The 14,763-nt window shown below is 26.0% G+C and overlaps 1 protein-coding gene across 6 annotated transcripts in view; it reads right to left on the bottom strand.

The window, feature by feature from the left end:
- Positions 1 to 822: 822 nt before the first annotated feature.
- The window catches only part of LOC100168100 (rho GTPase-activating protein 190), a 20,578-nt gene continuing 6,637 nt past the window's right edge, over positions 823 to 14,763 (bottom strand). For 2 of the 6 annotated variants that reach the window (XM_016809026.2, XM_016809021.2), the window contains exons 4-30: positions 13,149 to 13,238; positions 12,569 to 13,011; positions 12,153 to 12,382; positions 11,264 to 11,491; positions 10,837 to 11,023; positions 10,652 to 10,767; positions 10,428 to 10,580; positions 10,224 to 10,332; positions 10,015 to 10,138; positions 9,757 to 9,955; positions 9,253 to 9,420; positions 8,932 to 9,183; positions 8,675 to 8,865; positions 8,456 to 8,606; positions 8,228 to 8,400; positions 6,903 to 7,040; positions 6,023 to 6,067; positions 5,770 to 5,909; positions 5,058 to 5,234; positions 4,853 to 4,976; positions 4,527 to 4,790; positions 4,224 to 4,457; positions 4,060 to 4,145; positions 2,747 to 3,098; positions 2,225 to 2,356; positions 1,594 to 1,714; positions 823 to 1,526 (exon numbers count right to left, since the gene is read on the bottom strand). In XM_016809026.2, coding sequence (XP_016664515.1) covers positions 1,328 to 1,526; positions 1,594 to 1,714; positions 2,225 to 2,356; positions 2,747 to 3,098; positions 4,060 to 4,145; positions 4,224 to 4,457; positions 4,527 to 4,790; positions 4,853 to 4,976; positions 5,058 to 5,234; positions 5,770 to 5,909; positions 6,023 to 6,067; positions 6,903 to 7,040; positions 8,228 to 8,400; positions 8,456 to 8,606; positions 8,675 to 8,865; positions 8,932 to 9,183; positions 9,253 to 9,420; positions 9,757 to 9,955; positions 10,015 to 10,138; positions 10,224 to 10,332; positions 10,428 to 10,580; positions 10,652 to 10,767; positions 10,837 to 11,023; positions 11,264 to 11,491; positions 12,153 to 12,382; positions 12,569 to 13,011; positions 13,149 to 13,238 — 4,826 coding nt within the window. In that variant the 3' untranslated portion in view covers positions 823 to 1,327. The remainder of the gene's footprint in view (positions 1,527 to 1,593; positions 1,715 to 2,224; positions 2,357 to 2,746; positions 3,099 to 4,059; positions 4,146 to 4,223; positions 4,458 to 4,526; positions 4,791 to 4,852; positions 4,977 to 5,057; positions 5,235 to 5,769; positions 5,910 to 6,022; positions 6,068 to 6,902; positions 7,041 to 8,227; positions 8,401 to 8,455; positions 8,607 to 8,674; positions 8,866 to 8,931; positions 9,184 to 9,252; positions 9,421 to 9,756; positions 9,956 to 10,014; positions 10,139 to 10,223; positions 10,333 to 10,427; positions 10,581 to 10,651; positions 10,768 to 10,836; positions 11,024 to 11,263; positions 11,492 to 12,152; positions 12,383 to 12,568; positions 13,012 to 13,148; positions 13,239 to 14,763) is intronic. The other 4 variants (XM_016809022.2, XM_008190478.3, XM_008190495.3 and 1 more) reach the window with 4 other exon arrangements.

Here is a 14,763-nt window from a genome sequence, read left to right as displayed (position 1 = left end):
CAGAAGTGAAATATTTGTTCAATAATTCATAACATTAATACTTAATCTAAAAGACAGATATATAAGAGATTTAAAAATTAAAATAATATATTATATAATGCAGATATCGTTCCAATGAAGACTAGGTAAATTAAAGTAAAACTTAACTTAATAATGAAGTTACATAAAACAAATACTAAAGAAAGGCATATAAAATAAAAAAGTAATAATTTATTTTCTATAAAATACAGATTTTGATAATAATAAATAATTTAAAGGGAGGAATGAACCTAGTCAAAGATAATATATATAAATTATACATATGGATTATTATACAACATGTGAAATTTAAATAAAGTTATCAGCAATAGAGAAGAATAAATAGGCTGCACTATTGAATAGTGGAAAATAATAGTAAAATCTAGTATGAAGTGGGGTATAGTACAAAAATATTCAAATTTGAATTATATTTAGGAAAATTACATACTATATATATATATCATTAAAAAACTATCAAAAAATATCAACCGACATATTAGAGAAGTGACTAGAAAGTTTAAGCTAAAAAAAAAGGCAAGGAAGGAAATTATAAAGTCATAAAGATGATTTTATGTTAAGTAAATAATATAAATACAACTTAATATTAACTTCTGCATTTAACAACAAATATTGGGATTATTACTGCTGGTTGTAAAACTAATAATTGTTGTTAGAAATATCGTATTTTATCAAAATTAATAAACAAAAATAAACATTGGCTAAATCACTGGTATAAGTAAAGTATAAAAAAAATTGGATAAATTAATTACATTTATAATTATTATTGAATAACAATTAAATATATTCAAAATAAAGTTACTATATTTAAGGAGAATGAACTATTTGTCTTTTGCAACTAAATATAGCTAATTTTAAAAGCACCATAGACAAATTGGTTGTACAAAAACATTCAAATTCACACTAACTTAACTTACTATAAACTTATCTAGTAAATTGTATTATTATTGAAAAAATTTATCAACCAAAGTTCATTATTCTTTTTATATAAGTATATTTAATTTGCTTAAATAATAGTTGTCAAACTTGGCCAGTTGAGAGACGTAAAACTACAATACATTTTAATGCAGTTTTTTTTTTAAAATTATTATTCATTTTTAGCAAACATGAATATTACTTAATAATAAATTAATCTAGATATAAAAACAACACAAATAACTTTTATCTTTGGCTAGGATTATTTTAGTTGTGAATTACACATTATTCATGGGCAAAAATGTCTTATTTATTTTTATAAATATTAAAATACTTGATGTTTTCTTGTCCATTACTTGTAATGTGCATGTGCATTTCATACCATGACAAACGCGTCTTTGCCACAAAATAAAAACGGATACTGGTCAATCATTGTCTGCACAGTGTCTTCTAAGTGGGGTCGTAATTGTTCAAACCGACCCATATCGTTGAACTCAATAGGTAACAGAGTAGGCCACCAACATATAGCAATATTTTTTGAGTCCATGCTGTTAGCTTTACAATTTTCAGCCACCCTGATAAAAAGAAAAAATAATTAAACAATATTTAAGCCAAAACAGCTAAAACAATCATGATAATTACCTCACAAAATGACGAAATATAAATTTCAGGATTTCGAAGTTCACGTTTGGTAATTTTTTCAAAAGGTTCCGAAGTGCCATCAAACGGCAACTTCTGTCAGCTTTAACTGAAACAAAAAAATCTAGGTAATGTTTTAAGCATAGTAACTAAATCTTTATTTTATTTTATTCATATGCTATAGGTTAGGAGTGAAATAGCTCAAGTGACAATAACCTAACTGTTCTACAAGTATATACCTGTTCTTATTTTGAACGCCACACATTCTTAATGATCTATTATCCATTTTAATTTATTTAAAAGAGAAAAAGTTAATTATATGACATAAGATTTGATAATAAGAATTCAATACAGGTAATATAGAGGTAAAGGCCTATTATACTTTTGGATGGTAGGGTATTGTCACTTGTCAGTTCTTTCCTAGTTACGGTAAAATTACAAATATCAGAAAAATGTCACGAAAATACTTTCATTATTATGAAATAAAAAAATGGTATCAAGTTGCATAATATATTAACCAATTAAAGGTATTTTTCATAATAGGTAATCTATTGTTGTAAAATGCTTTAATTAAATATGAATTTTGTTACTCAGTTTTACCGTAACAAAAATTATATAACATGAAAATGCTTACCTGATAAATCTTCTAGCTCATCCATTAAGTCTTCAGTAAACAATGGTGGTAATTTTTTTGAGAAAAAATCTTTAAGTGCAGTCGCAACAGCATTAACAGGTATGTCAAGATTTGTAACATTTATGTCATTATCTGAAAATAATAATTCAAATTAAAAATCAACGAAAGTAATACAATTAAAAATAATATAGTTATCATGGCTTTATTTTAGCATTATTATACATTTATAGTTTAAATAGATCTATAAAGATTATTCTAAAGGTACATTTCCCTGCAGCATCTAGTCTCAACTACCGGTGTGGATATAGCTGTGCTGTTCCACTATTGACGCTGCAGACAGTATGTTTCTTAAGATAAATAGAAATAAGTAAAAAATAGATTTTAAACGTTTAAACTAAGTTTCAAAATACACAAAAGCCACCAATTTGCAATTTGAGTCGCTATAAAGACTCGCAAAATTATATTATAATTTATATTTACTTATTTAAGTTATTATTACATTTTTAAGTTGCTTATACTAACCATCTTCAAATCTTTGAAATAGAAGTTCAACATGAGATCGATTTCCTGGTACCCTATAAAGACCTTCAGAATCCAATCCTTCAACTTCAATAAATTTGACACATTTTTCTAACAATAATGGAATGACATTGTTTTCAGACTGAACAAAATTTTCTAATGTTGGTTGATGTGTCATTGGTGAACCACTAGTTTTAATTTTGCTTTTCTTTTTCTTTTCTCTCTCTTCTGCAATTTTCCTTAATTTTTCTTCTTTTAATCTTCTTTTTTCCAACTTAATCTCTTCTTTAGCTCTTTGTTTTTCTTTCCTCCTAATGGACTTATCATCTTCTTTTCCTTTTAAATTGCCGATTGCCTGCAAATCGTACAATATTTATTTATAATATAAATAATGCAATATGCGGTTTAATTTTGACATATATCTTTGATTTCTATAGTTGGATATTGTTTTTTTTTTAATTTAATAAGCATGAAATAATATGTTTATGAAAATCCATTCAGTCCTAACTCCTCATAATTATCAACAAATGTTGCCGAATAGTGGGAATGGCACCATGGTAGAAGAAAACACATGTCGCAAATTACTATATAGACTCTCGTGGGCCGGAATATAGATATATTAAATATTTACAGTTTTATATGATGAGTTCAAAATTATTAGCTTATGTTAAGAGTTCGTCACACCCATATGTGTGGTCTCCGACTTGTACACGTACGATATAGACAAATGCGTTTACGCAATCTGAGTATAAATAGCTTAATTTTAGTTCTAGAGTAAAAATACCTATTATAAAATTGAATTGTGACAATGTTTTTGAAGGCAAGTCATTGAGTTTTTTCCATTATACCCAATAAGGCGTTCATTATATCGTTTAGAAATAACAAAAATGTCAGCATTTTTTAAACCCCTTTAACTTTTCGACAATTTCAATTTTTTTTTTTTAAATTCAACGTCTTGCCCTCCAAAATATTGACACCTTTTAATTTTGTAATAGGTGTTTTTATTCTAACACCAAAATTGAGCAAGTTTTACTCAGACGCTGTTTCGTCTATGTTGTATGTATGTAAGACGGAGACAATACATGCGAGTGTGACATATTCCTCTTAAAGTAAATACAAACGTTAAGTTCTAAAAATTTAGAACCTGTACCAAATTATATTTAATTAAATAAAATTCTTAAAAATGGGATGTAGTATTCATCCCATATGAATTTATTGTTCTGAATGGGATTTTAAAAATTGATTAAATAAAATACAACAATAAGTTAGTAATTATATTATGTGATAATAAAGTGTATAGAAATGAAAGTACTTACTGATGGAGAGTTCAAACATCTTGGTGACGATACATCCAAACTAGATTCCTCATCAAAATTGTAACTCATGTCATGCATGTGAGAAGCTATAAAAAAAGTTATTAAAACATGTACAATAAGTCATGTAAAAACTAAAAAGATATTTAAAACTCTATATTACTCACGTCTAGTAGAATACATAGTTTCATTTTCAGTTATGTTATGACAATCTTTATTACTAAGAGCACCAGATGGAATAACTGGAGGTTGTGGAGCAACCATTTGTTTACGTTTATATCGTAAAGACCTTTTTTCCATTAATCTAACTGAGGGATGAACCCAAACATTAGGTTTATCATCAGAATTATCAGTTGATGAATCTGAATTGGGTTGATGGTGGGGTGTTGGTATGTTATTAGCTAATAATAAAAAATTTAATAAAATTAAAATGATTACAATCTGTAAAAAAAACTATTTATAAGACAAACCATTTTTAATTTCATTACTAGCATCTTCTGAGTAAAAAGTACCTAGCTGTCCTGACAGAGAATTAAAATTCATACTACATCCATTAGAAGATATATTAAACGATGGAACTTTAGGTGTAGCAACAGGAATAGCAGTTCTCTTTTTCTTAGAACGTTTTTGAGTAGCTGATCTACGAGATAATTTTGAAAATGTGTCATTAGATGAATTATATAATGGTTCACGTCTTTCCATTGAACTCCAATCACTATCAGAGTCTGAGTAATCTACAAAAATATAAAAATTATGTTTAAGTTAAATTATAATTTAATGAACAGACACAACATACTTGGCCTTCCTTTTTCTCTGCGGTGCCTCAACTTATGTTTACTTGATGCAGCGAGGTTATCTTGAACCAATGTATATGAATAGTCTCCATCAAATGGATAATGTCCAGGCATTGCATCTTTAACCTACACAATAGTTATTATTAATTATTTATTATCATAAGAACATATTATTATATATATAAATAATCTTGTTTGAATACAAACCTGAGCATATTCAGAACCCAAATCTACATTTTCTGGTGTTGCTAACGGTGCACAGTTGTAAGACGAATTGCCACTATTATATGGTCGATTGTATTGCTCTTTTCCACTTATGAGATTCATTCGTGAGATGGCATCTGTGACTAGCGTATAATCTTTCATATTTAATTTACCGGGTTGCTGTGAAATAATTAATATGTATAGAATATGATACAATTATTAAGTATAGTTAATTTTCAATTTCATTTTTACATTTAATATTAAGGTATCGCAGTTTAAGCAGCTTTATGAATTTTTAAATTTGTTAAGTTTTAAGTAATCTATGTAACGTCCATAAGTATCTCTGTACATAATCATTGATTCAAATAATCAAGAGGCACTAGACATTAGTATATTAAAAATACCTAAGATTAAACAAAATATTAAAATTAATTACTTATTATATTTTTTTTAATTTAACAGTATTATAGAAATTCAGAAATATCCCCTTAACTTAGGGTCTTGATGCACACGGAGTGTATTCACACCACTGAGTTAACAGTTAATTTTGTTAGAGATGGTTATATTTTACAAGCAACTGATGTATTTATTAGCAAGATAAAATATGCTATTTAACTGAATAACCGTATTTTATGTTCAAGTAAAAATATACCAGTATTGCAAACAATTATTATAAAACCAAAAATGCAATACCCAATAATTCAATTTATTTTACCTTCATAGTATGATTGCTATTTTTAATCCGAGACTTGGACATATGACGTCCAGTAGTGAAAGCATGTTTAGAATAATTATTTATCCATAGACTTTCGTTATTTGGAGCACATTGCATAAATACAGAATCATCAACCCATCCTGAAAATATATATAACAGTAAAATCTGTTAAACCAAATAAAAAAAAGTAAAAGAACCAAGTCTTATTCTATAAAATTTATTTGTTTAAGTATCTTGTTCTAAACGGCACTACCTGAGTCATGTGTCGCTAATGACTCTCTCGATCCACTAACATCTGCTGCATTTTAAAAACAAACAAGAATTTGGTTATTTGCTTAAAATTCAGGAAAATTATTAAAAGTTATAGTTTTAATATAAAATTATGTTGTATAATTTACCAAGCATACTTATCAGTCTAATATAAAGTACAAATGATAAGATGTGTTAGTTATAATAATAGTATTTTTGGATCAAGGATGAAAATAATGAATCTAATAAGGGTGAACAAGGGTCAAACTATTTCTACAGTTATTAATGCTAAATAAAACATAAAATCATAAACATAATATTTATTTTATATAATTTAGAAACCAACTAACCATTTTTAGTATTATTTTAGCACAAACAAATATACATTATTTAATGATATATTTAGGGTTGTTTATATGTTATAATGATTGAATATAATAGTTTTACTATAGTAGTTCACAAGTTTAAAAATAAGTTAAATGAAGTGTAATGTGAAATGAATGCTTGTATACTAAATACATACAATACTTGTATATATCTTTTTCACAACTGTTATTTTTTTTATATTTGTTCTAAATTGTTTAAATTTTGGTTTCTAGTTCTATTGTAATCAGTTTGTATGTACATATGAATTTTAACATGATGCGGGGTCAAAAGCATGCTATCAAAAGATAATAAAACATAAGTATAATTTAAAGAAAACTAAATGTTTGACTACATAACATGCAACATGTACATTTTATGAGAGAAATTATAAAAAGCTGATTAATTCAATTTTAAGAAGTTAAAATGTGTATGAGCAATCATTTTATTTCTAAAAAATGATTTGTTAATTATAAATGGGAAACCACATTGAAAATTTTGAAGAATTTTATTTGTGTTACATGTGATTTCATCAAGACTGGAGTTTGAAGCAATCATCTGTGAATTGTTGTTGATACCAAGTCCGGCGTGGTCTGGTGGTGCGGGTTCAGGTGGTGTTGTAGGTCGAGGAAACACCTGAAAGCCTGTAATACCACCACCTAAGCGTAAATGTATAGACTATCAGTATTAAAATAACCCTGTGTTCATGTTATAGTGAACTTAATCGTGGTAATTAACTGAGTGGTGAATACATATTTTTATAGCTTCCATGTACGATTAAAAATCATTAATTAGTAAAAATAGTATTACATACTTCAATCAATTTATTAAAATATTTTAGTTCATTCACTCCTTAAATATTTAGAAATAATCTTATTGAAGTGTAATTTTAAAATATCAGAGCTTTTACTACAAAAAATATTATTCTTAATATTATATAGTTTATAGAAAATCATATTTCTCAAGTAAAGGAATTTTTTTCTCATATAATTGTGTGAATTCTATTTGAACTCGATTAGTGGACATAATGAACGATTTTCAATTTAGTTAAATATCAGTTACTATACTGAGTTTTATTTTTCGAAAGCACAACTAAATTAATTTCTTTTGTTACTTATTCTTAGATAAAAAGCGCATTGATTATATTTATCTAAGATATTATTAAATTGCAAAAATTAAACAGAGAAGCTTTTTTTACTTTTGTATCTCAGTTATAGTAATTATATTGTATGGTTAAGTCAAAATTAATTTGTACCCAATTAACAGTGTATCTGTTTTGAACATAATATTATCCTGTAATTAGTAATTTAAAAACTAAATAACATTAGCAGTTATAGTTGTTCTAAATAAAAAAACAACATTCTTCTTAAACAATAAAATGTATACAATTTAATCTATTAAAATATATGTAATTCCTATCACTAACATTACTGGTATTATGCGCGGTAATGCATGTAAAGTGGAGCAATACAATAAGAAACACAACATTTAGGCAAATGGTTTTAACACAAGATATTATAATATTAATCAAAATCAATGAAATGTATAATTTATATTGACGAAAAACATATGTATTTTTCTGTCTTACTCAAAAAATCTAATTATTTGATTAAGAGGTAGATACCGCTCAATCATATAGTAGTCAATACTACTAGTAGCAAGGACTGATGTAAGTATATAAATATATTTAATTATAATTCTTATAGAGAATAGATAATGTGTCATAATATTTTTCATTTACTTTAAGACACCCCACTGACATTGCAATTTGATGCATTTTATGATTAAAACTACACAAGTTACATAACTAAATATAATAAAAATTATAAAATCATGATTATATTACCGTGTTGTTTGTCTAAATTATTATTGGTAACATGAAGCATGTTGTCTACTGGTGAAAATGTATCACTATCATCACTTGGACTCATAAGATTTTCCCGTGAATGTGTTAAGGAATAACTATCATCATCCTGAGTTATTCCACAAGGCAACCGTCCATATACATTATTACTACTTCTAAAATGTTATGAGTTAGTTTTAAAAAATACAATTAGGTAGGATAAATTTTTACCCATCATGTGAAGAGAGATTCATTTTAGAATATTCTATTTTTGATAAAGGATTTATTTTTCTATAATTTGTTGGTTCTTCCATGTGGAAAGCTTGTTCAATTTCTGATTTCTTTTCCCAAACATCTTTGAAAAAGGGAGTGTAAAATGAACCTACAAAAAAAAATGATAAAAAATGATGTATTTGTGATAAGTTAATTTTCATGAAGGGAGTAATTTACTTTTATGCATCGAAGAATTAATAATTGTAACAAATTGTGCTTTTAATCGGTCAGCAATAGAACTACCATCATTAAGCAACTGCTGACTAATATCATTAAGAAATGAATTAGTTCCTACTGGTTCAGTAACAGCCATTATTTGGATAGGTAAATTTGGAGTATTGGTAGAGAATGAACTGCAAGAAAACCCGCTAGAGAAAAATGGACAATAATAAAAGTTAAATATAAGTTTAAAATGTAATATTATTTAAAATTACTTCAGTGTAGCTAGTGATGCTTTTCGTTTAGCATAATATGATAAAATAAATCCATGTACTAATTCCTCACGGAAAGCATTTGCACCATGGTAGGAGGACATAATCACTTCTACTTTACGCTTTGAAGCTCCAAGAAATGTTTCTAAAATGATACTTCTATCTCCACTTAAATAACAACATTGATGACTTAGCAATGGTGCCAATATACTTTCAACAGAATATGGATCATCACAAAACATGCACATAATAATCCTAGCGTTGGAGAAAAAACAAAAGCATTAGTATTTATAATCATATAAAAAAAAAAAATTTAGAATATACCGTATGTCTGGATCTGATGGGTCCATAATGGATTGATATTCATTTAAAAATCCAATTCGGTGAGTTATACTTTCGACAAGGAGCTTCATTGCATTAGAAATTAATTCTGCATCAAACATTGATGTATCTCCATCTTCCACAGGCATGTCAATAAAAGGACATTGTAAACTAAAAACATGGAATTAAGAATGTTTAAATTATCATCTTCCAAACTAAAAAATCAATACTTATTTAAACTTAATTAATAAATGACCTAAACTTAATATTAAGTGTTTGCAAAAAAAAATAACTAATTGAGTGATTTTTTGATTAATTATAAGAATTTTTTAATTGAACACACTGTTTCTCAAATTTTTGGTTAAGAAATATTTTTAAAACTATTTATATTTAAATGCTAAAAATCTTTAGAGAACACTGTTGAATAAAAAATATTAAATTGCATGATATTTTTAATTCATAAAATAAAAAAAAAACCATATAATTTATTTGTTACACAAAATTTACCTGTCAGCTAAACTTTGGCCTTCTTTTTGCAGTGTTAAATCTTTCTGTCCAATACCAGATTCACTTATGTATAGTAAAATTATAGGCAATCCTTCAAATGGTAATTTGTCATCCTTCTCTAAATTGGATAGTAATGTCTTTTCAAGACTATCTCGAATATACTCAAATGACTCAGAATTTGAATAAACACAAACACAGCCTTTAAAATATTAATATAAATTACAAATTCTCAAAATTATAATTATTAATTATATTTACCATTGGGTTTAAAATCAGGTGTTTGGAATGAGTTTTGCGATAGATTCACATCCCCATTAATGACTCGATATTTCAGTTTATATATTTGGTTGTCTAATTCATATTCTTTATTATCACATTGTGCCTAAAAAAGATATATTTATAATTGATGATGTTTTTATTTAAATTAACATAAAAACTATAATGATTCATTATCATAATAAAGTTACTTTTAACTTAGTAGAGAATTCATCTGCCAAACCATTAGATCCTAATATTACTAAATGTAAATTATTGTCAGACTTTATCATCCATTGCTTATTATTTCCTGATGTAGGTCTAAAAAAAAAAAATATTTATAAATTGTATAAAAATCAAATAAAGTAATAGGTTAAGTAGTAGTAATTAATTTAGGTATTATAATAGAGTTTTACTTTTGAACTCTATCACTTAAAAGCTTTTCAATTAATGCGTCCATACAATTAGGAAAAGCTGGACAGTGTTCTCTTATTGGACAATGTACAAAACCCAGATGTTGGAAAAGCATTAGCTTTCTATCTTGGTCCAGCCTGTCTAAAGCTTTATACCTTTAAAAAATAAATTATTATATTAATGAATAATTTAAATTACAAAAAACACAAATCTTTAACTGGTTTACCTAGAATCTTCTTTTAAATCATCAGTAATTTCTTTTATATCATCTTGAGTAATGGTTCCCGTGGGTGCTATACTTTTAAAATGATAAAATAGATCTGCATGTTCTAGTAATAACTCCTGTTAAATTATAAATGAACATAACTTATTTGATTGTTTTCTCAAATAATTTTAATATTAGTTATGTACCTGAAAATTGTGTTTAGCTTTTTCAATAATACTTTTTTGGTGTTTATCATAAATATATTGGCAATCATCATGTGATAATGCTTCAAAGCATTCACGACCCATAAACAGCACTCTAACTTCAGACATCGGTTTACCAGGGGTTACATAACCAGCATCTTGTAACAGTTGTTTAAATTGTTTTTTCCATCTTAATCAAAAAATAAAAAATAAAAAAATGAATATTATTTTAAAGAATTAAATAAAAAATTATAAATATTATAACAAATTTAATTGAACATGGCTAATGGAAATCATTAATAGTAAAATATATACACAAATAAATTTATATATATATATAGTACTCTCTTTTTATAAATTAATTATTAGAATAGAATTATTGTTTTACAAATTGTAACTATACATTTATTGTATAAAATCCAATACGTACTCCTGGCGATTTTGTTCCAGTTGTAAATTATTAGCATGATTTTTAAATACTGATTCAGCTTCTCCAGTTTCTAAGACATCACAAGGAATTCTTTTCTCGTCCCTTTCACCACCTTCTTCTTGCAACTCTAACTCACATTCTGTCCACGGTATATCATCAGGGCATTTATAAAAATAATGATTGAAATCTGGATGATCTTTAATGTGTTTTTGAACAGTAGGCCAATCACTAAGACAAAGAAAAAATATTACTAAATAATTGGGTAACAATTTAAAAACAAAAACTATTTAGATTAATTCTATGTTTAAACAAATATAAAAATAAAATATTTGTTCTTTTGATTATTTATATTGGTCACAGAAATAATAGGCCAAGGATGACCAATATTAATATTTTTGCTAGCCATACAAATAATTACAATGATATTAAGAGCCAAAAAAGTTTAGACCATTATCATGGATTATATAAAAGTAATAAAGACAACTAACAATAAAAATATGAAATTAATAATTTAATATTTTTAATATTTGATTAAAATTTAACTAACAAATTCCTGCACATTAACTCTATTGTATGTTCAACTGTGCTGTTACATTAATTCAATCGGATCTTAAGAATCTCATAAAATAATTGACACAAAAAAATATCTTAATGCAAAAATTGTTAAGATTTAGTTATACATTTAATTATGCAATGTACAATTTATTTTAGAGTATACAAATGTAAATTATTAAACCTGAAGCAATAATAAAATATTTACTAAATGTGTATATCATGAAAAAAATTGAAAAATTTACCATAACAATTTTAATAATTAATTAATACATTTTTGTTTTCATAAACAAGACTGTAATAGCGACCTTTGTAGTTTAAAAATATAAATATTTACCCATCTTTCAAAGTAGAAATTTCAGGTACTAATTCTTGTAATATATCAGGCAACATTTCCATGTAGTTTTGTACTCTTTTAGATACTTGTTCATCTTTCAACATTTTAACATGTCTCCTAAAAAGTCTTTGTGCTTTATCTGATCCAAATATGTCTCTGTACTTAATATACTCATCGCATTTTGAAATCTTTTTTGAAGTTTGACTCCATAATGCACGGTAATCAGTGACCTAAAATTTAAATTAATATTAATATCATGTAAGACGATAAACAATTTTTTAATATTTTATTTCAAAATTTTATGTTTTAACAAATTAGATAGATTAATATAATACATAATAATATTCAGATGGTCCATAAATAAAATAAAATTGTATGTACAAAATTATTATAGAGTGATAAGTGTTTATAATTACTTGTGATTGTATCAATGTTTGGTATGCATCAGTAGTATTTTCTAAAACTTCTTTTCTCATACGAACAGATTCTAAATAAGGAACTATTTTAGTACGACCTTTAAATCTATCAATTAGATGAGCTAGTGCAATGAAAGCTGTATCAACATTAATATTCTGATGAGCCGATGTTTCAACAATTGGTATAGCTCCCTTAAATTCTTTACGGGATACAAGTTTTTCAACTTCTCGAACATACGCTTCATTAAATTCATCATTTTTTGTAGTTACTAATACCACAGGTTTTTTTGTTTTAATTACATTGATTAAAATATTAGTCACAGCTTCTAATTGTTTTTCTATACTACGACTAGGTACTACACTGACATCAAACACACAGAGAAAACCATCAACACTAAATTTACCATCAGGTAACACTTTTTGTTCATACTCTTTTTCAATGCCTGAAACCAATTTAATAATTAATGATATATAATATATAGTATTGAAAATATTAGATTAATTAATTATATTTTATGAATATACACATTTAAAATAAGAAACATATTTTGTTTTAAAGTATTAATTGTTAATAACATACCTAATTGGTTTTTACATATATACATTAATTTTTCAGCTGATGTAATTTTAGTAGCTGCACAGCGTTTGGTGTATGGTTCCATTTTGCCTCCTTCAAAATAGATAAACAATCATAGTTATATCAGTTAGTAATTGTGTATATTGTTATGGTCACTATATATTTTATAGCAACAAAAATTATATTTTTCAAAATTCAAAAAAACATTTTTTAGTGCTTATTGGTTATTGCGACAATCTATACAATTTTACAGTAAACTCACAGTTTTATAATAGTTACAGTTAATATGACTACCTATTACTGGTTAGCATTGTTATATTATTTTAAAATAATTTTTGAGTACCCATTCAATATGCTTTCTACAAAAGTGTAGGTACCAAATGTTATTATACTTGCTATATTTTATCATTTTGCAATTAAGATTAGAATTTCTACAACAAAAATTAAATAAGTCTTTGTTTGTGAGCCGTATCAATTATACGTGGTTTAACCATGGTTATTTGTTATATTACATTATCATTATTATTTAACTATGCGCCTAAATCTATCAACATATCATGAAAAATGAAGAAATGTGTATACGTTTTTTAAAACAACATGATTTATTACCTAATGAACAAACTGATACTAAATTTAAAAACAAAACTGTGATAGTAAATTGAAAAAAGTTATTAAAAATAGTTAAAAACGAGATTCAGAAAGAAAAATTTTGAAAACCATATATTTGTGATGTACTAAAAAGAGTGCCAAACTCAATAAGAAAAAAAAAAGTTTTTATATTTAGAGATACAAATGAGAAGTATAATAGTGGTTTAAATGTTTGTGATATCATATCGACCACGACGTATTAGGTTTTTCAAATAAATGTAACACAAGCCAGGTGTCCACAAAAATATCAAAACTAACTATAATCGAGTGGTACAATTTATGTACATAGCAGTATCTGAATTTCAAAAGCATGAACAAATGGTAGGTCCTGGTATAATTGCACAAAAAGATGAATCGTTGTTCCGATATAAAAGGAAATATAATCGTGGAAGATTACAGATGATGATGAAAATAGTTTGGGAGTAAACAATGAGGTAAATAGGTAAGCAATTAAAATTATGGACAGTGAATTCAAGAACCATGCATTTTTGGTTCGTGTGTCATTTTAGAAAAATGTTTTATTAAGGTAGAAAAGCAAGATCAGAATAGGTACTCTGACTACCTTTTATATTAAATAAAGTTGTACAAGATACAATTTTTCCAATGTATTTTCCAATAAATGTCGTGCAATGTGCGTACTTAATTTTAAATGAAAACAGATTTATCCATAAGACAGTTAATTATTTAGAAAATTTCATTGACCTAATAACTAGTGCCAAAACACAATCAATAGAAACACTTAGGAGACATCTTAAAAACAAATATAGTATTAAAACACCAAAGCCCCCGACATATTAGAATACAACATTAAAAATGTGTTCAAATATTCTTCAGAGCTCTAAGAAATACATATAAATATAAACCGAGATATAGACCTATACACTATTAATGAAGAAAAATTGACAAAATAGAAATACTGCTTTATTAAGGTAAGATAATTTTTATTAGTAGATAATTAGTATTATTTTTA

Source organism: Acyrthosiphon pisum, chromosome X (assembly GCF_005508785.2).
Source record: "Acyrthosiphon pisum isolate AL4f chromosome X, pea_aphid_22Mar2018_4r6ur, whole genome shotgun sequence".
In the NCBI taxonomy this organism is placed as follows: domain Eukaryota; kingdom Metazoa; phylum Arthropoda; class Insecta; order Hemiptera; family Aphididae; genus Acyrthosiphon; species Acyrthosiphon pisum.
Note: the sequence above shows the minus strand (reverse complement) of the source record. Positions and strands in the feature narration are given on the sequence as shown.